General features: G+C 50.6%; 2 protein-coding genes across 3 annotated transcripts in view; one reads left to right on the top strand and one right to left on the bottom strand.

Moving 5' to 3' along the window:
- The window catches only part of FGD1 (FYVE, RhoGEF and PH domain containing 1), a 39722-nt gene extending 30184 nt beyond the window's left edge, over nucleotides 1-9538 (top strand). For both annotated transcript variants that reach the window (XM_084871036.1, XM_084871037.1), the window contains exons 13-18: nucleotides 3982-4012; nucleotides 4472-4573; nucleotides 5830-5955; nucleotides 6089-6250; nucleotides 7287-7430; nucleotides 8602-9538. In XM_084871036.1, the coding sequence (XP_084727162.1) occupies nucleotides 3982-4012; nucleotides 4472-4573; nucleotides 5830-5955; nucleotides 6089-6250; nucleotides 7287-7430; nucleotides 8602-8907 (871 nt within the window). In that variant the 3' untranslated portion in view covers nucleotides 8908-9538. The remainder of the gene's footprint in view (nucleotides 1-3981; nucleotides 4013-4471; nucleotides 4574-5829; nucleotides 5956-6088; nucleotides 6251-7286; nucleotides 7431-8601) is intronic.
- A 138-nt stretch (nucleotides 9539-9676) lies between these two features.
- Nucleotides 9677-15629, bottom strand: TSR2 (TSR2 ribosome maturation factor). The gene is made up of 5 exons (XM_084871172.1): nucleotides 15491-15629; nucleotides 15246-15336; nucleotides 12048-12139; nucleotides 10898-11068; nucleotides 9677-10450 (listed from the first exon to the last, which is right to left on the bottom strand). Exons 1-5 carry the CDS (start codon nucleotides 15617-15619, stop codon nucleotides 10316-10318), a joined length of 618 nt encoding a protein of 205 aa, XP_084727298.1. The 5' UTR covers nucleotides 15620-15629; the 3' UTR covers nucleotides 9677-10315.
- Nucleotides 15630-17747: the final 2118 nt, after the last annotated feature.

The following is a 17747-nucleotide window of genomic DNA, read 5'->3' as shown; positions in this document are numbered from 1 at the left end:
AGGGGAGAGATGACCCCAGGAGAGGGTGGGCACCTTTTCCCAAAGATGCTTCTTCCTGTGGGTTTGAATAACAAACAACACGAATAGATTCAAGAGAAATACCAACCGCCATGCTTGTTCCCCGGTGTGAGAAAAACAGCCCTAAGAGATATTTGCAAGACAATGGGGAAATGGAAATGTGAATTGAGCTTTTGGGAAATTGCTGCTAACTTCCTCGGAGAGTGAGAGAGAATGGTCTTGTTTTCTGATGATGCCAGCTGAGGAGTTTCTATCTATCATATCTGTAATTTATTTTTAAAAATGATTTATCAACTAAAAATACATACATATACACACATTTTCACACACACACACACACACACATAAAATATAAATCAATAATAAAAAGGAAGCAAATATAGCAAAATATTTTAAATGTTTGCATCTATCTAGTGGGTAGATATTTAATGTATTTGTGCTATACTGTGTTTTTCAATATGCTTGAAATTTCTTTTTTTTAAAAATATATATTTTTTTAAAATATATTTTATTGACTTTTCACAAAGAGGAAGAGAGAGGGATAGAGAGTCAGAAACATCGATGAGAGAGACTCATCGATCAGCTGCCCCCTGCACAGCTCCCACTGAGGATGTGCACGCAACCAAGGCACATGCCCTTGACCAGAATCGAACCTGGGACCTTTCAGTCTGCAGGCCGACACTCTATCCACTGAGCCAAACCGGTTTCGGCTAAAAAAATATATTTTTATTGATTTCAGAGAAGAAGGGAGAGGGATAGATAGAAACATCAATGATGAGAGAGAATCATTGATCGGCTGCCTCCTGCACGCCCCACACTGGGGATGTAGCCCGCAACCCAGACATGTGCCCTGACTGGGATTGAACCCAGGGCCCTTCAGTCCGCAGGCCAACGCTCTATCCACTGAGCCCAACCAGCTAGGGTGAAATTTTTCCCTTTTTTTAACAACTTTTTTTCCTTTTTATCGAATTTATTGGGGTGACACTGGTTAAAATGATAAGGGTCTCGGGTCCACAATTCCACAACAGATCACCTGTACCCTGTGTTGTTTGTTCACCATCCCAAGTCAAGTCTCCATCCATCCATTTATCCTTCCCCCAATATCCTCCTCCACCTCCCTCCACTCCCCCTCCCCCAGCAATCCCCACACTGTTGTCCATGACTTTTTTTTTTTAATATATTTTATTGATTTTGTACAGAGAGGAAGGGAGAGAGATGGAGAGCTAGAAACATCGATGAGAGAGAGTCATCGATCAGCTGCCTCTTGCACACCCCCTACTGGGGATATGCCCGCAACCAACGTACATGCCCTTGACCGGAATCGAACCCGGGTCCCTTCAGTCCCCAAGCCGACGCTCTATCCATTGAGCTAAACCGGTCCCGGCTGTCCATGACTTTTTGACATTTTTCAAACAAGGAAACAAATTTAAACAATAAAGTTAAAAGTAATGTCCAAAGAGGCTTCTTTCTTATCTATCCTTTACTTGGATGGTTCTAATAGTAGCTCACAATTAATGAAAACGTACTTGCTCTTTTTTTTTTTTAAATATATTTTATTGATTTTTTACAGAGAGGAAGGGAGAGAGATAGAGAGCACGTTCTTGCTCTTATGCCAGGCACTGTTTTAACTTAATTTTAGCTTCAACAGTATAAATGTAATCAATCCTTAAAACAACCCCTTGCCTGGCCGGTGTGTCAGGACATGGTTCCTTTCCCCTGGACCAGAGGTCGGCAAACTCATTAGTCCACAGAGCCAAATATCAACAGGACAACGATTGAAATTTCTTTGGAGAGCCAAATTTTTTAAACTTAAACTTCTTCTAACGCCACTTCTTCAACATAGGCTCGCCCAGGCCGTGGTCTTTTGTGGAAGAGCCACACTCAAGGGGCCAAAGAACCCCATGTGGCTCACGAGCCGCAGTTTGCCAACTACGGCTCTGGGTGCAGGAGGCAGCCAATCAATGATCCTCTCTCATCATTGGTGTTTCTAGCTCTTTCTCCTTCTCCCTTCCTCTCTGAAATCAGTAAAAAATATGCTTTTTCAAAAACAAAACAACCCTTGAAGCTACTGTTGCTATCTACCCCATTTTACAGATGAGAAAACTGAGGCACAGTAGAGTTATGCACCTGGCCTAAATTCCCACAGCTAGAAAGGAGCAGAGCTGGGACTGGAGCTCATGCTGCCTTCTGAGGGCCCTGGTGATAGGTACCCAGGTCATGGTCAAGGCTGGAGAATGGATGCATATGGTTAGATGATCTGCTTCAGACAGAGTGCAAGGAAGTGAGAAATGAGTCAGAACCCTCATTCTGGGGCCCAGCGGGGTGTGTAGTCTGCTGGGGATGAGAGAGTGGCTCTGAGGGAAGCTGGGCGGAGAGGGGAGCGCTGAGCAGTGCAGGGTTCCTCCTAGTGGCTGGAGGGAGGCATGGAGGGTTTGCTTTGCCATCCTGCCCTTAAAAATGTATTTTTTAACGAAAAAAGTCAAATATGGAGAAAAGTCAAAATACAACCAACACCCGTATGCCCACCATTTAGACAACCGAGTCTCAACCTTGGTGACAACCTCACCTGGGGAGCTTTTAAAAAACCTGATGTTAAAAAAAATTTTTTTTAATTGATTTCAGAGAGGAAGGGAGAGGGAGAGAGATAGAAACATCAATGAGAGAGAATCATTGATCAGCTGCCTCATGCACGCCTCCTACTGGGGATAAAGCCCGCGACCTGGGCATTGCCCTTGAGAGGAATCAAACCCGGGACTCTTCAGACTGCAGGCCAGTGCTCTATCCACTGAACCACACCGGCCAGGGCTAGAAGAGCACTTTTGATGTCTGGAGTGTGCATCATTAGAAGAGACCAGGAGGGAATCAGCCAGGAAGCCTTGGAAGACGCGGGGCAGACAGGAGAGTCGGGGAAGAAAGGCAGAGGGAGGGGAAGTCCACGCTAATTGAGCATCTAGTGTAGCGGGGATTGCGCTGGGCGGGTAAATGTCGCCTCGGTTAAGTAATGATCATCTCCGTTTTCCAAGTGAAGGAAAAGCAACTACTCTTCTGTCTCAAACTGGACATTCCTGACAGAGGGAACTATTTAAGGTTTCTTGTATATACCTACTGTCACACACACCTCATCTTTTTTAAAAAATATATTTTTTATTGATTTTTTACAGAGGGAAAGAGAGAGAGATAGAAACATCGATGAGAGAGAGTCATCGATCAGCTGCCTCTTGCACACCCTCTACTGGGGATGTGCCCGCAACCAAGGTACATGCCCTTGACCGGAATCGAACCCGGGACCCTTCAGTCCGCAGGCCGACGCTCTCTCCACTGAGCCAAACCGGTTTCGGCCACACCTCATCTTTACCTCTCTACTGAAGCTTAGCACCTCCTTAAGGGAAGCCTTCCTTAGCAACTGCCACCCAAACTGCAAACGGGGTCTCCTCTTCCGGACTCCTCAGCCCGATTTCGCTGTCGCAGCACTAATATCCCGTATTGTCCCTGTTTATCTCCCCCCTCCCATCCCCCTCCACCCCTGCAGGCCACTAGCTCCTTGAGAGTAGGGTCCCCTCTGGGGCACAAGTCCCCAACACCGAGTCTGGAAGGTGTTAGTAACTATTGGATAAATAGCTCAGACAGCTTTAAGGATGTGCCCAAGGTCACATGAGTTATAAGTGAAGGAGTAGAGCACATGTGTCAAACACAAGGCCCGCGGGCCAAATCCAGCCCGCCAGGCCTTGCAATGTGGCCCGCACCGCGCTGTCATCACTGCACTCCGCTGTCAGTTTATGACATTGTCAGTTTATGACTGTTCAGTAAACCATTCGGCCCGCGATTTAGGCTGGATTTTAGATTTTGGCCCCTTCTCTGATTGAGTTCGACACCCCTAGAGTAGAGGGTCCAACCCAGGTCTGTCTGACTCCGATCACTTTGGCTTGGCCTGCCTAACCCAACTCTTTCTTTTTTGCCCCCAAGGACTGAGGAGGAGAAGAAGGACTGGGTCCAGGTAACATCCAAGAAGGCTTTGTGGTGGGGGCAGGAGTATTAACAGGCTCCCAAGGGGGCGGGGAATTGTCCCCTAAAACCGGCACCTGACCACTGTGAGCCTGGACAGCAAACTGGCCCATCCCCATTTTACAGATTAGCTCACTGAGGTCCAGAGGTAACGGCTCACAAATTCTGCCTTTAGAGACCCGCCTACTCTGGGGGGGTGAGCCCAGTGAGTTAAGCCCTAAAAAAGCAGAATTCAGCCCTCAGTGGCTAGGAGGCCTTTTGAGGTTTTTCAGCCACTGATCCCCGCCCTCATTTCACCAAGACAAGAACGGAGCCGCCCAGCAAGGGGCAGAGCTGTGGCCAGAACGCAACTTCTCTGACCTCGGGCTGGGTCCTAGGAGAGCGAGGTGTGGGTGCAAATGGACGGGTTGTGAGGTGATCTGACCTCCCACTTCTTCCACCTCCTCCCCAGGCCATCAACTCCACCCTTCTGAAGCACGAGCAGACGCTGGAGACCTTCAAACTGTTGAACTCAACAAACAGGGAAGATGAAGACACCCCCCCTAACTCTCCAGTAAGAGTCCTCCCTCCCTCCATACTGAGCCTCCGAGTCCCACCTCCCCCGGGGAGACCGGAAGCAGTGTTGGCGGTGGGGCCGCAGACATCACTGGGGAAATAGAGGCTCAGAGAGTAGGAATGACTTGTGTTCAGTAGCACAGTCAGGTAGGGAGAGAGCTGGGACTCAAAAGCAGGTCTTACCCCCTCCCCCCAGCAGTGCCTTTAACACGCATACATGTAACATAGAATACAGTAGTGGAAACACGGGAGTTAACAAAACTGCGTAGCAATATTAATTCTATATCTCCCGGAATTTATTTCGTATAAATCAGAAGCATATACTAAAAGGTAACTATGCTGATTGTGGCACAACACTCTTACCTATTAATAACCACTGATTAGTCATTGAATATGGGAATATTGTACAATACTATGTTACATGTTTTATATATATATATATATATATATATATATATATATATATGTATGTATGTGTGTTTTATATATATATGTTTTATATATGTGTGTGTGTCTGTGTGTGTGTGTGTGTGTGTGTGTGTGTGTGTGTGTATATATATATATATATATATATATATATATATATATTATTGATTCAGAGAGGAAGGGAGAGGGAGAGATAGAAACATCAATGATGACAGAGAATCACTGGCTGGCTGCCTCCTGCACGCCCCCCACTGGGGATAGAGCCCACAACCCAGGCATGTGCCCTTGACTGAAATCGAACCCGGACCGTTCATTCCACAGTCTGATGCTCTATCCACTGAGCCAAACCAGCTAGGGCTATTATGAAAGCAGCTTTGTTTTAAAAAACAGCATAGATGCCGAAACCAGTTTGGCTCAGTGGATAGAGCATCGGCCTGCAGATTGAAGGATCCCAGGTTCGATTCCCGTCAAGGGCATGTACCTTGGTTGCGGGCACATCCCCGGTAGGGGGTGTGCAGGAGACAGCTGGTCCATGTTTCTCTCTCATCGACGTTTCTAGCTCTCTATCCTTCTCCCTTCTTCTCTGTTAAAAAAAAAAATCAATAAAATATATTTTTTAAAAATAAAAAACAGCATAGATAACTTCAAGAAGGATAGGATTTTGTTAAATGCTTAACAGCTCTGATAGGATTCTGTGAAATCAGAAAATTGTGAAAGGTGGGTCTGCTGCCTCCAGTGATGACCCAGGCCTCAGGGCACGGGCGAGGGCCGGCCGGGCTGGGCCTGGGGAGCAGCTGCCTCTGACCCAGGCCCTGGCCCTCTCTCCAGAACGTGGATCTTGGGAAGCGCGCCCCGACCCCCATCCGTGAGAAGGAGGTCACCATGTGCATGCGGTGCCAGGAGCCCTTCAACTCCATCACCAAGCGCAGGCACCACTGCAAGGCCTGCGGGCACGTGAGTGTGGGGAGGCCGGGCAGAGCCAGGGAGGGCAGAAGGAGGGAAGACCGGGGGTCCATCCTGGGAGTCCGGACACCGAAGGGGAAGGCCTTCTGCAAATCAGGCATCTCTTGCCCATTTGCCACTCCAGGTGGTTTGTGGGAAGTGCTCCGAGTTCCGGGCCCGCCTCATCTACGACAACAACCGCTCCAACCGCGTGTGCACTGACTGCTACGTGGCCTTGCACGGCGTGCCTGGGAGTAGCCCGGCCTGCAGCCAGCACACCCCCCAGCGCCGGAGGTCCATCCTGGAGGTGAGTGCCAGGCCTGTGAGCACTGACCCTCACACGCCACGCACATGGGTGCCAGCCACCCCCCCGGGGATGGAGGCCTGGGTTTCTCTGGAACCGTAGTGCCACATGCATCCACTGATCAGGTGACCCAAGCTAGACGCTAGTGACATGAATGCAACCCTACTGAAAGCCACTTGGGTCCTTTCGACCCCTTGGCATTTTATTTGAGTGCTTTAGGCATTTATCTTCAGAGTAACGAATCTATTCCTATTCCCGTTTTACAAATGAGGAAACCGAGTCACGCAACCAGTGAGCGGCAGAGCTTGCATGTTTTTTAATTAACAAACCATCTCTTCTTATTACCAAGTAGGATATGCGCACTGAAGGAAAGCCGGCAGTCTAAGCAAATAATAAAAACACCCTATATTTCTTCCGCCCACTAGAGGATCACTAACTCTTCTGCTTCCTATCTTTCTAGGCGCGTGCGCATTTTGGTTTTGTTTCTTAGCCCAATCGAGGTATTTATTTTATTTAACATTTCAAGAACCCTCCCTCTGTGCCAGGCACTGCTCTAAGCGCTTTGCATCTATTAATTCGTTTAATCCTTCCAGTAGCTCTGTATGTTTTCCTTATTAGTCAATACACAATCTAGAGCTGGCATTCTGAGCCTCCCCTTCCTCCCCCCCGCACCCCAGCCCCTTAACCACAATGCCAGGTCGCCTCTTGCTGAGCGTAGGGGGTGGATATGTGACCAAAGATGAAAAAAAAAAAAAAAAGGTGAGGTGCAAACACATAAAGGACTTGAGGAATCGATGAAGCGAGGGAAGAACGCCTGACTGCCATGTAGATGCCTCTCCCAGCAGCAGCTCTTAGAGGTAGTCGCCATGGCCTGTCTGACTCACTGGGGGACACGGGGCAAATCACTCCTGCCACCTGAGCTTCAGCATCCTCATCTGAAGTATGGGCCGCGCAATACCTCCGCTGAGGGGTCCTGAAGCCCAGAGGAGGCCGGCCAGGCCTCCCTCCACGCTGACGCCCTCTCTGTCTCTGGCCACAGAAGCAGGCCTCGGTGGCTGCGGAGAACAGCGTCATCTGCAGCTTCCTGCACTACATGGAGAAGGGCGGCAAAGGCTGGCACAAGGCGTGGTTTGTGGTCCCTGAGAACGAGCCCCTGGTGCTGTACATCTACGGAGCCCCTCAGGTGTGCCTCCTCGGGGTCCCTTCAGCCACCTGGCAGAGCCAAGCTACCCCCTTCCCCTTCCGCCCTCGGCCTCCCCTTGGCCTTGGGGATCGCGTGACCCGAAGTAGAAATCAGAGCCCCCACACAGGCTAGAAACAAGGAGTGATTGCTGGCCAATGTGGAGGGGTGGGGGGGCTAGCTTCCCAGAGAAAGCCAGGGTGCAGACGAGGCACCACTAGATCCAACCTGGATGGGGAAGAACGCATAAATGGGGGCAGCAGCCGAGACCGGTTTGGCTCAATGGATAGAGCATCGGCTTGGGGACTGAAGGGTCCCGGGTTCGATTCCGATCAAGGGCATGTACCTTGGTTGCAGGCACATCCCCAGTAGGGGGTGTGCAAGAGGCAGCTGATTGATGACTCTCATCGATGTTTCTAACTATCTCTCTCCCTTCCTCTCTGTACAAAATCAATAAGATATATTTATTAAATAAATAAATAAATAAATGGGGGCAGCAGCCTAGACCCGTGGTCGGCAAACTGCAGCTGGCGAGCCACGTGCGGCTCTTTGGCCCCTTGAGTGTGGCTCTTCTACAAAAGACCACGGCCTGGGCGAGTCTATGTTGAAGAAGTGGCGTTAGTTTACGTTTAAAACATGTGGCTGTCCAAAGACATTTCGATCGTTGTGCTGTTGATATTTGGCTCTGTGGACTAATGAGTTTGCCGACCACTGGCCTAGACAAAGGCCTGGAGATGTTACTCGGTATAAAATACACTAAGGAAACTAACCCAGCTGGTTTGGGATGTAAGAGGGAACAGGTATGTGAACCCAGACAATTTTCTGTTGCTACCAAGGGAACCCTGGCAGATTTTTTAAAATATATTTTATTGATATTTTACAGAGAGGAAAGGAGAGGGAGAGAGAGCTAGAAACATCGATGAGAGAGAAACATTGACCAGCTGCCTCTTGCACACTCCCTACTGGGGATGTGCCCGCAACCAAGGTACATGCCCTTGACCAGAATCGAACCTGGGACCTTTCAGTCCGCAGGCCGATGCTGTATCCACTGAGCCACACCGGTTTCCGCAGCCTTGGCAGGTTGTTGAGCAGGGGAAGGAGAAAGGGGGGTGAGCAGGTGAAAAGGCAATGAGAAGCGCAGCCTCCGGTGACCCAGGCTCTGTCTGTCCCCCAGGATGTGAAAGCCCAGCGCAGCCTGCCCCTCATCGGCTTCGAGGTGGGGCCTCCCGAGGCCGGGGAGCGGCCCGACAGACGGCACGTCTTCAAGATCACCCAGAGCCACCTGAGCTGGTACTTCAGCCCCGAGACGGAGGAGCTGCAGCGGCGCTGGATGGCCGTGCTCGGCCGGGCGGGCCGTGGGGACACGTTCTGCCTGGGGCCCACCCCGTCCGAGGACAAGGAGCTGGAGGAGGCGCAGGTGGCAGCTGCGGGAGCCGCCGCCGAGCCCTCTGAAGCCCCCCAGACCCGAGACAAGACCTAGAGGGCTTGGGGGGACCTGAGGCCCCCTGTCCCACACTCTAGCTGCCCATGTCCGACGGGGGCCCCGGCCCCCTCCCTCCCAGCTCAGTCAATACTTGAACTCCCATCATGGGCACTTTCAATCCCGAATGCTGGGTCTTGGGTTTTTTAATTCATCTTTTCACACAATGGGGGCTTTTAAAAGAAATATTCCTACAGTGATGTTCCTTTTTTTTAATCCCCGTCCCCAGGGAGGGTGGGAGCTGTGGCTAGACCTGCCTGAACGAGGCCGTTTCCCCATCCCCTCCACCCCCCCTGATCCTGCCTCCACCACCCCCCCCAAAAGCACCAGAGGCAGGAGACCTGGGTTCGAGTGCCAGTTCTCCCACCCAGGCCCTAGCCCTGGCCCAGCCCTGCCCACTCCCCCAGTGTCCTCACACGTACAATGCAAGGCGTGGCAGTGACCAGATCCTTCCCGCCTCTCCACGGCTTACAGCTTCTACCCACCCCCGAGGCTACCCAGTATTTTATCGTCCAGACCCATGGCAGGGCCACCGGGCAGGACAGGGGAACAGGGGGGGACAATGGATACTCTCGGTTTTGTTTTGTTTTTTAAAGAAAAAAAAATACAGTTTATTTCAGGCTTACGGAAACTTGCGGGCCACTGCTGTGCTCCGTTTGTCCGTCTGTGTGTGTGTGTGTCCCCGAAAGTGCCGCCTGCTAGGGTGGGCCCGCAACCCGCTCCCTCGCTGAGCTCGGCGTCTCAGCTCCCCGAGGAATGACGCCACAGGTTCAGCTTTAAGGTGTTATTTATTCATGTCTGTTAAGCCTCATCCCTGGACGTGGATGGAATTGGATGAAGAGTTTGGAAAGAGGTTGCAGGAGACAGAAAATGAAGCCCAGGTCCCCCGAGCTCACCACCTTGCCAATGCCTTAGACTTCCTGAAGGAACCAGGGCTGCAGGCCGCGCTGCGGGATGGGGCCACGCTGCTGTGTGTGTGTACGGGCAGCAGGGAAGGGGGAAAGGGAACACAGCTATTGTACTTCCGTTCCCGCTGTCCATGATTCTCTCTTCCGGCCGCCATGTTCATCTCAGCGTTCCTGAGCCAGCGGAAGTGGTGGTTCTGCTGGTCCTCTCTCCTTTCATAAACCTACCTGCCCACTGTCAACCAACCAGCATTCAGCGCCTCCAACCACACCCGCACCCACTCATCCTACTGTCTGCACCCAAGGCCTCACCATTCGGACAATAACTTACGGCCCAAGGGGGTGTGGTCAACCAGGTCCCACCAAACCAAGGCCAAGGACCCTAGGGCTCTTCTTCCCCTGGAGGGAGCTGGACAGGGGAATGGGGAGAGGATGGAGATGGGATAACCAGTCCAAAGGTTCACACTCCTCCATACAAGGGCCCAAACCATGGCCAGCCCCGCTCATTTCTTTCTCCGGACAATGGTCCAACCATCCTCCACTATATCTTCTTCCTTAATAGTCTGGGTGTCTGGACCCGAGGGTTCAGCCTGGGGGCAGACCCCACCGGTAGCTGCCCCATCATTCGTAGCTGTGACCTGCAGGAGACACACAGAAGGGAGCTGAATACAACACACCTCCCCGTTGTGACCATTGGAATACCCAGGCTCTACTCCCCGCTTTGCAAGGATTGGCTGTGTGATCTTAGGGAAGCTCCTTGCCCTCTCTGGATAATACAGCCACTACCACCCCATCCCCATCAGCTCCCTATGATCTCCCAGAAAATTGAAAATATCTACATCTCACCCGGCCCGCATGGCTCAGTGGTTGAGCGTTGACCAGGAGATCATGGTTCGATTCCCGGTCAGGGCATACCCCCAGGTTGCGGCTCAATCCCCAGTGTGGGGCGTGCAGGAGGCAGCCAATCAATGATTCCCTTTCATCATGGATGTTTCTATCTCTCTCCCTCTCCCTTCCTCTGTGAAATCAATAATAATAAGTTAAAAAAATATCTCCATCTCTCCACCCAAGGGCACCCCGCTCACCTCCATCTCCTCCGCGCTGTCCGCATTATTATCATCCGCCTGCTTGTCTGTCGCAAGTGCCGTGGCTCTAACCCTGCGCTTCCTCTGGATGATGTGGGAGGTCAGCTCCTTCAGGGTGGCCCCATCACCCCTCTGGTAGTGGTAGAACATGGTCTGCAGCTGCTGGCTCACCTGTCAAGAGAGCATTCCACCAGCCTGGGTTGCCCTAGAGCACATGTGTCAAACACAAGGCCCGCGGGCCAAATCCAGCCCGCCAGGCCTTGCAATGTGGCCCGCACCGCACTGTCATCACTGCACTCCGCTGTCAGTTTATGACATTGTCAGTTTATGACTGTTCAGTAAACCATTCGGCCCGCGATTTAGGCTGGATTTTAGATTTTGGCCCCTTCTCTGATTGAGTTCGACACCCCTACCCTAGAGGACCTACAATACAACAGCCCGGGTTTGCAGCGAGAGTGGGGGAGGGTGTGGAATGTCCCAGGAGGCCATGGGGCCCTTTCCTCCCCCAAGGAGTTCACTCAAGAAGGAGCCACATATGAAAGAAAGCTCAGGTAACGGCCCGAAGCACGGAAGGAGGGCCTCCGAGCTAGGAAGGCACAACTAGTAAAACCGGGTTTGGAAGATGGAAGAGGGAAAAGGGAAGGCGATCCCAGCAGGGGGTGGTGTTAACCAGGGGAGGGGTGAAGATGTGCCTGACCCGGCCTGCCCTTGGGGTGGGGCTCCTGAGGAACAGACCTGGCCGGGAATGGTGGCTCAAGAGAAGAGAGAAGCCCTGGCCGACTTGGCTCAGTGGACAGAGCGTCGGCCTATGAACTGAAGGGCCCCGGGTTCGATTCCGGGCAAGGGCACATGTCTAGGTTGCAGGCTCCATCCCCAGTGTGGGGCGTGCAGGAGGCAGCCAATGAATGATTCTCATCATTGATGTTTCTCTCTCTCTCCCTCTCCAGCTCTGAGGTCAATAAACAAAAAAATTTTTTAAGAGAAAAGGTAGGATTTGGAAAAGCCTTGGAAGACTAGGCAATAGGGAGTCATAAAGGGTTCTTGTGTGAGGCTCAGTGGTTAGAGCCAAGGGCGCTGCCCTAAAATAAACACCTGGGGAGAAGACGGACTATAGGCAGGAAGGGGGCAGCTGTGCCCATGACATGCTCACCTGGGGCAGGCTCCCGTCCTCCACAACCGTGTCAAACTCGTTGGTCATGAGCTCCCCGAGGAAGTCCTCCACCTCATCCAGCTCCAAGTCAGCTGGAGAGGGAAGGACAGGGCGCTGTGGTCAGAGACGAGCCACCGCCACCACGCCCGCCTGCTGCTTTTCCAGCGCCCACCGGCTGGGGCCACATCTGGTTGGTGAGCCTTTTATACGCTGCCGTGCTCTGCATTCTGGGTTTGAACATCACTTTTTTTTTTTTTTTTAAATGGAGAGACCCTTCATGACTGTGGCTCCGTGGATACAGGAGGCCACAGACCAATGGGACAGATAAGAAGAAATGGGTATAAATACTCGCAATGATGAAATATCCTAGCCTGAACATCAACATCCTATTGTGTGGCTTTGGCTAAGCTAAGCTCTCCTCTGGGCTTCCGTTACCCTATGGGCCCATCGTCTTCTGAATTGGAGAATTACTCAAGAAGGTCGTCCACAAAGCTCCCCCACCCCCTGTACCCCCAAGACCTCATTCACCCCCTTGGCTTTCCCAATCACTCTATTTTTTTTTTATTGATTATGGTCTCACATAATTGTCCTTAATCCCCCATTCCCATCCCAAACCCCTCCCTAGATATGCTCCCCCCAACCCTCGTTGTCCATGGCCACTGGCTAGGCCCATATGTGTGCACACAAGTCCTTTGGTTGATCTCTTCCCCTTACCCCCAACCTCCCTTACTTTCCCTCTGAGGTTTGAGAGTCTGATCGCTGGTTCTCTTTCTCTGTTTGTGTTTGTTGTTCATTATTTCCTCTGTCTGTTTGTGTTTGTTGTTCATTATTTCCTCTAGATGTGTGAGATCATGTGATCCAAGAAATACCCTTGTAAGAACCTAAACTGCAACAAGCCATAATGGTTACGCTGAGAGGCAAACGAATCAGTCTGAAGTGAGTTCCTTTCTGGGCCAACAGTTCTTTTGCATCCCAATTTCAATGCCAGATAGTTCCTTATGTGTACATGCCAGCCATGATATTTCAGATCTGGTTGGTGGACAAATGGCGGTAATGCAGGTCCGCCCGTCTCTGGTTTGGTCCTGGGCATCCTTCAGCAACACACAGCTGCTGTCTGCTGGTATGCTGAGGCGTCGTCAGCATCTTCCCTCTCTGAATTGTGTCTCTTCTGTCTTCATGGCTGGCCAACCACTCTAATCTAATATCCTCCACATCTGTCTCCAACTCCGACTGCTTCGCCTATTTCATAGGTACCTCAGACCCTCCATATCCAAAGCCAGACTCATCACCTTACCTACCCTCCAGGCTTCTCTGTACCATGAACGCACCTAATCCACTGGGTCACTCATCCCAGAACCTGCCTCCTTCTCCTTCACTCTCTGCAGCCAAGCAATCTCCAGGCCCCTAACCCACCCCTTCTTTCCCATGGCTCTCACCACTGCCCTAGTTCAGGCCTAGTTCAGTCTAGAGAAACAGCCTCCCATTAGTCAGCAAATCCTATCCTATTACTCACCTCAGAACCTGCCAGTGAATTCTCCTCACCTACTGCAGTGTTCATATTGGGCTTTTGAAAAACAGCTGTCCTGCTCGGTTTTAAAGGAATCTATTGCAGAAAGCGATTGGGAAACCGAGGTAAACAGGCTTCTTTTGACTAGTTCTCACCTCATCCGAGCCTTTACTATGTTAATGATTATTGTGACTCCTAAGGAGGAGCTGCAAAAAAGAGCTTTTCTTACATAATTTGGCTGGGGAAGCTTTTTCGTCCCTGAACATCTAACAGAGCTATGCCTCCGTAGCATGCATTTTGGTAAACACTGGCTTAAAGGACAAAACCAAAGGCACGTGAGGCCATCAGTGTCCTACCCTTTTCCGGGGGCCTCCCCACCCCCACCCCCAGCTTCATTCTCTGCCACTCCTCTCCTCCACACACCCACAAGCAAGCAAACGTGCATGCATGCATGCACGCACGCACACACACCACACACACTTACTCCAATATTGAGCACCCTACCACTTTCCAAATGTAACACATCATCTCCGCATACCACAGGGTTTGAGTGTAGCTCTCCCTGACTCCTCCACCTCCTTAACTCTTTCTCCCCTCTTCAGACTCAGCTCACCCACCACCAAAGCCTCCTCCTAAGTCTCCTGTCACCCCCGCACCCTGAGCTCCTGATATCAGAACACACTCATCACCCTGTGTGTGAATGCCTATTTCTTTATCTGGATCCCTGGATAGATTGTACATTTCCTGGAAAGTCTCTGCCTACTGTCATCTTCAAGACTCAAACACTGAAGAATTTTGTAAAAATCGTATTATGCAAAAAGCCCTCAAGACTACAAAGCAAAGGGGATCCCTGTCGTTCAAATGGCCAGATGTGGTTATCCAGAATATCAATGCAGCGGCGACGCCAAACTGAAATTTGCAAAAAACGGGCCCTAGCAGGTTTGGCTCCCTGGATAGAGCATCAGCCCGGGTTCGATTCCGGTCAAGGGCACGTAGTACCTCAGCTGCAGGCTCCTCCCCGGCCTGGGCCCCCGTCAGAGCGCCTGCGGGAGGCGACCAATCAATGTGTTTCTCACATCGTGATTCTCTCTGCCTCTCCCCCTCCCTTCCACTCTCCCTAAAAATCAATGGAAAAATGTCCTCGGGTGAGGATTTAAAAAAAAAAAGAAGAAGAAGAAGAAATTTTGGTAAAACGAAAATACGCAGATTTTGAAAACGCAATGCTAAAAATCATGTAAAGCAACTGCAGAATTTTTTTTGAAGGCAATGAGACGTGACTCGCATTATATTTCTATTGCACTTGTATGTGCCCCGATCAGGATGGATACAAATATTTCTATTTCTATTGGACTTGTCTAGGCCCTGGTCAGGATGGATACAAATATATTTCTGGGGTGGCTACTTTGATGCCCATGTTAGGAATTAGGAAACTGAGTCTCCGGGAGATGAAATGACTCGCCTGCGTGAAACCATGAGTAACACCCCCTCCCGTAAGGCATCTGAACCCACAATCCTGACTCCAAAGCTGGTATTCATGCCACCTCGCCCTCAGGTACCAGCGATCATTGCTCAAGAGGAAGGGCGGATTCTCCCCCCCCACCCCCCAACTTCCTGCCTCCCCCCTCCCTCCGCCCCCCCGTCCCCTCCCCCACCCGCCCCCTCCACAGCCGCAGCGCCCGCCATCCGCTCACCATTGCGGGAGAAGTACTCCTCCACGGCACCTCCCAGCCACTCGGCCTTCTCCTGGCTGTGCACACCCCCGAAGCCATTCTCCACGGCGATCTGCGAACACAGGCCCGAGCCCACCACGTCAGCCCGACAGCCCGCAGGGGGTGACGCAGGAGGCCGCCGCCGAGGACGCCGAGCCGCAGCGCCCTCGCCGGCCGATCCTAGCCTGTCCCGGGCACTAACCATTCCCGTCCCCGATCCCGCTCACCTGCAAGGCCGGCCAGGCCTCCAGCGCCGCGCGGACGCCAGCCCTGAAGAGCGCTCTCAAATCCTCCCCGGCGCCCGCCATCATCGGGCTCTGAGCATGTGATGCGTAGGCGGACCAATCGGCTCGCATCGCGGACCAATCGGATCGCAGGACGGCCCAGGCAGCAGGAGTCGATCGCCGAGCCTGAGAACCCGGCCTCATCTTTCCGCTGACCTGGCACAAGACTAGAGCAATAGAGAAGTCTGTCGGAGCAACGGATGACAGCATCACAGCTACTGGGCTGTGGAGGATGGCGTGGGGCCAAGGGTTCTGAGCCCCTGGGTTCCGGGCCAGGGCCATGTTTACTGCGCAGAAAAGATGTGGGGTCCCTGGTTGGGTAGCTCAGTTGGTGAGAACCTGGCCTGGATATTCCAAGGTTGTGGGTTCCATCCTGATCAGGGCACATACAAGTATCAACCAATGAATGCATCAACAAGTGGAAGAAAAAATTGATGTTTGTCTGAAATAAATAAACAAACAAACAAATAAATATCTCAAACATAACCTAACCTTCCACTCTAGGAAACAAGAAAAAAAAACACACACACACACAAAATAACCTCAAAGCAAGCAGAAAGAAGGAGATAAAGATTGGAGAGGAAATAAGTAAAATAGAAAAACAATGGGGGGGGGGAATCAGTTAAACCAAAAGTTGGTTATTTGAAAAGATCAAAAACATTGACAAACTCAGCACGAGTGGGTAATGAAAGAGAGAAAGAGAGAAGACTCCAAGTTATGGAAATCAGGATGAGAAAGGCGGCATCAGTTATGACTAGTCAAAAAAGACCACATTGTATGATACCATTTATTTTTTTGTACTTTTTTTTGTATGATACCATTTATAAGAAATGTACTGAACAGGCAAATCTATAGAGATAGAAAATAGATTAACGTTTACCCAGGGCTTAGGGAAGGGAGAAATGAGGTCTGACTCCTAATAGGTACAAGCTTTCTTTTGGGGGTGATGGAAATGTTCTACAATTACATGCTATAAGGGCTGAGCTGTAACACACACACACACACACACACACACACACACACACAACTCATGTTGAAAACCTAACCCCCCAATACCTCAAAATGTAGAAATATATTTGGAGATAGAGCCTTTAAAATGATAATTATCACCGATAAGGGTTTAATCTCCAACATTTACAGGGAACTCATACAACTTAACAAAAGGAAGATAACCCAATCAAAAAATGTGCAATGGGCCAAAACCGGTTTGGCTCAGTGGATAGAGCGTCAGTCTGCAAACTGAAGGGCCCCGGGTTCAATTCCGGTCAAGGGCATGTACTGTGGTTGCGGGCACATCCCCAGTGGGGGATGTGCAGGAGGCAGCTGATTGATGATTCTCTCTCATCGATGTTTCTGACTCTCTGTCCCTCTCTCTTCCTCTCTGTGAAAAATCAATAATATATATATATATTTAAATGGGCAATGGACCTAAATAGGTACTTTTCAAAAGAAGACATAAGGAAGGCCAAGAGACATATGAAAACATGCTCAAAGTCACTAATCATCTGAGAGATGCAAATCAAAACAACAATGAGGTAACACCTCACACCTGTCAGAATGGCTGTCATCAACAAATCAATAGGAGACAAGTGCTGGTGAGGATGCGGAGAAAAAGGATCCCTCCCCTTCACTGCTGGTGGGAATGCAGACTGGTGCAGCCACTGTGGAGAACAGTATGGAGTTTCCTCAAAAAACAAAAATGGAACTCCCATTTGACCCAGTGTTCCCATTTCTAGGAATATATCCCAAGAAACTAGAAACACCAATCAGAAAGGATATATGCACCCCTGTGTTCATAGCAGCACAATTCACCATAGCTAAGAGTTGGAAACAGCCTCAGTGCCCATCAGCAGATGAGTGGATTAGAGAACTGTGGTGCAGCTACACAATGGAATACTACGCTGCGGTAAAAAAGGAGTTCTTACCATTTGCAGCAGCATGGATGGACCTGGAGAGCATTGTGCTAAGTGACATAAGCCAGTCAGAGAAAGATAAATATCACATGATCTCACTCATTTGTGGAATATAATGACCAACAGAAACTGATGAACAAAAACAGATGCAGAGACAGAGAAGCATCCATCAGATGGTCAAACTTCAGAGGGCAGGTTGGGGAGGGTGGGAGTAAGGGGGGGAGATCAACCAAAGGACTTGTATGCATGCATATAAGCCTAATCAATGGGCACAGATACCAGGGAGT

This window comes from Pipistrellus hanaki (genome assembly GCF_964339955.1).
Source record: "Pipistrellus hanaki genome assembly, chromosome: X".
Lineage (NCBI taxonomy): Eukaryota > Metazoa > Chordata > Mammalia > Chiroptera > Vespertilionidae > Pipistrellus > Pipistrellus hanaki.
The sequence above is the reverse complement of the archived record's forward strand: the minus strand, read 5'-3'. Positions and strand labels throughout refer to the sequence as shown.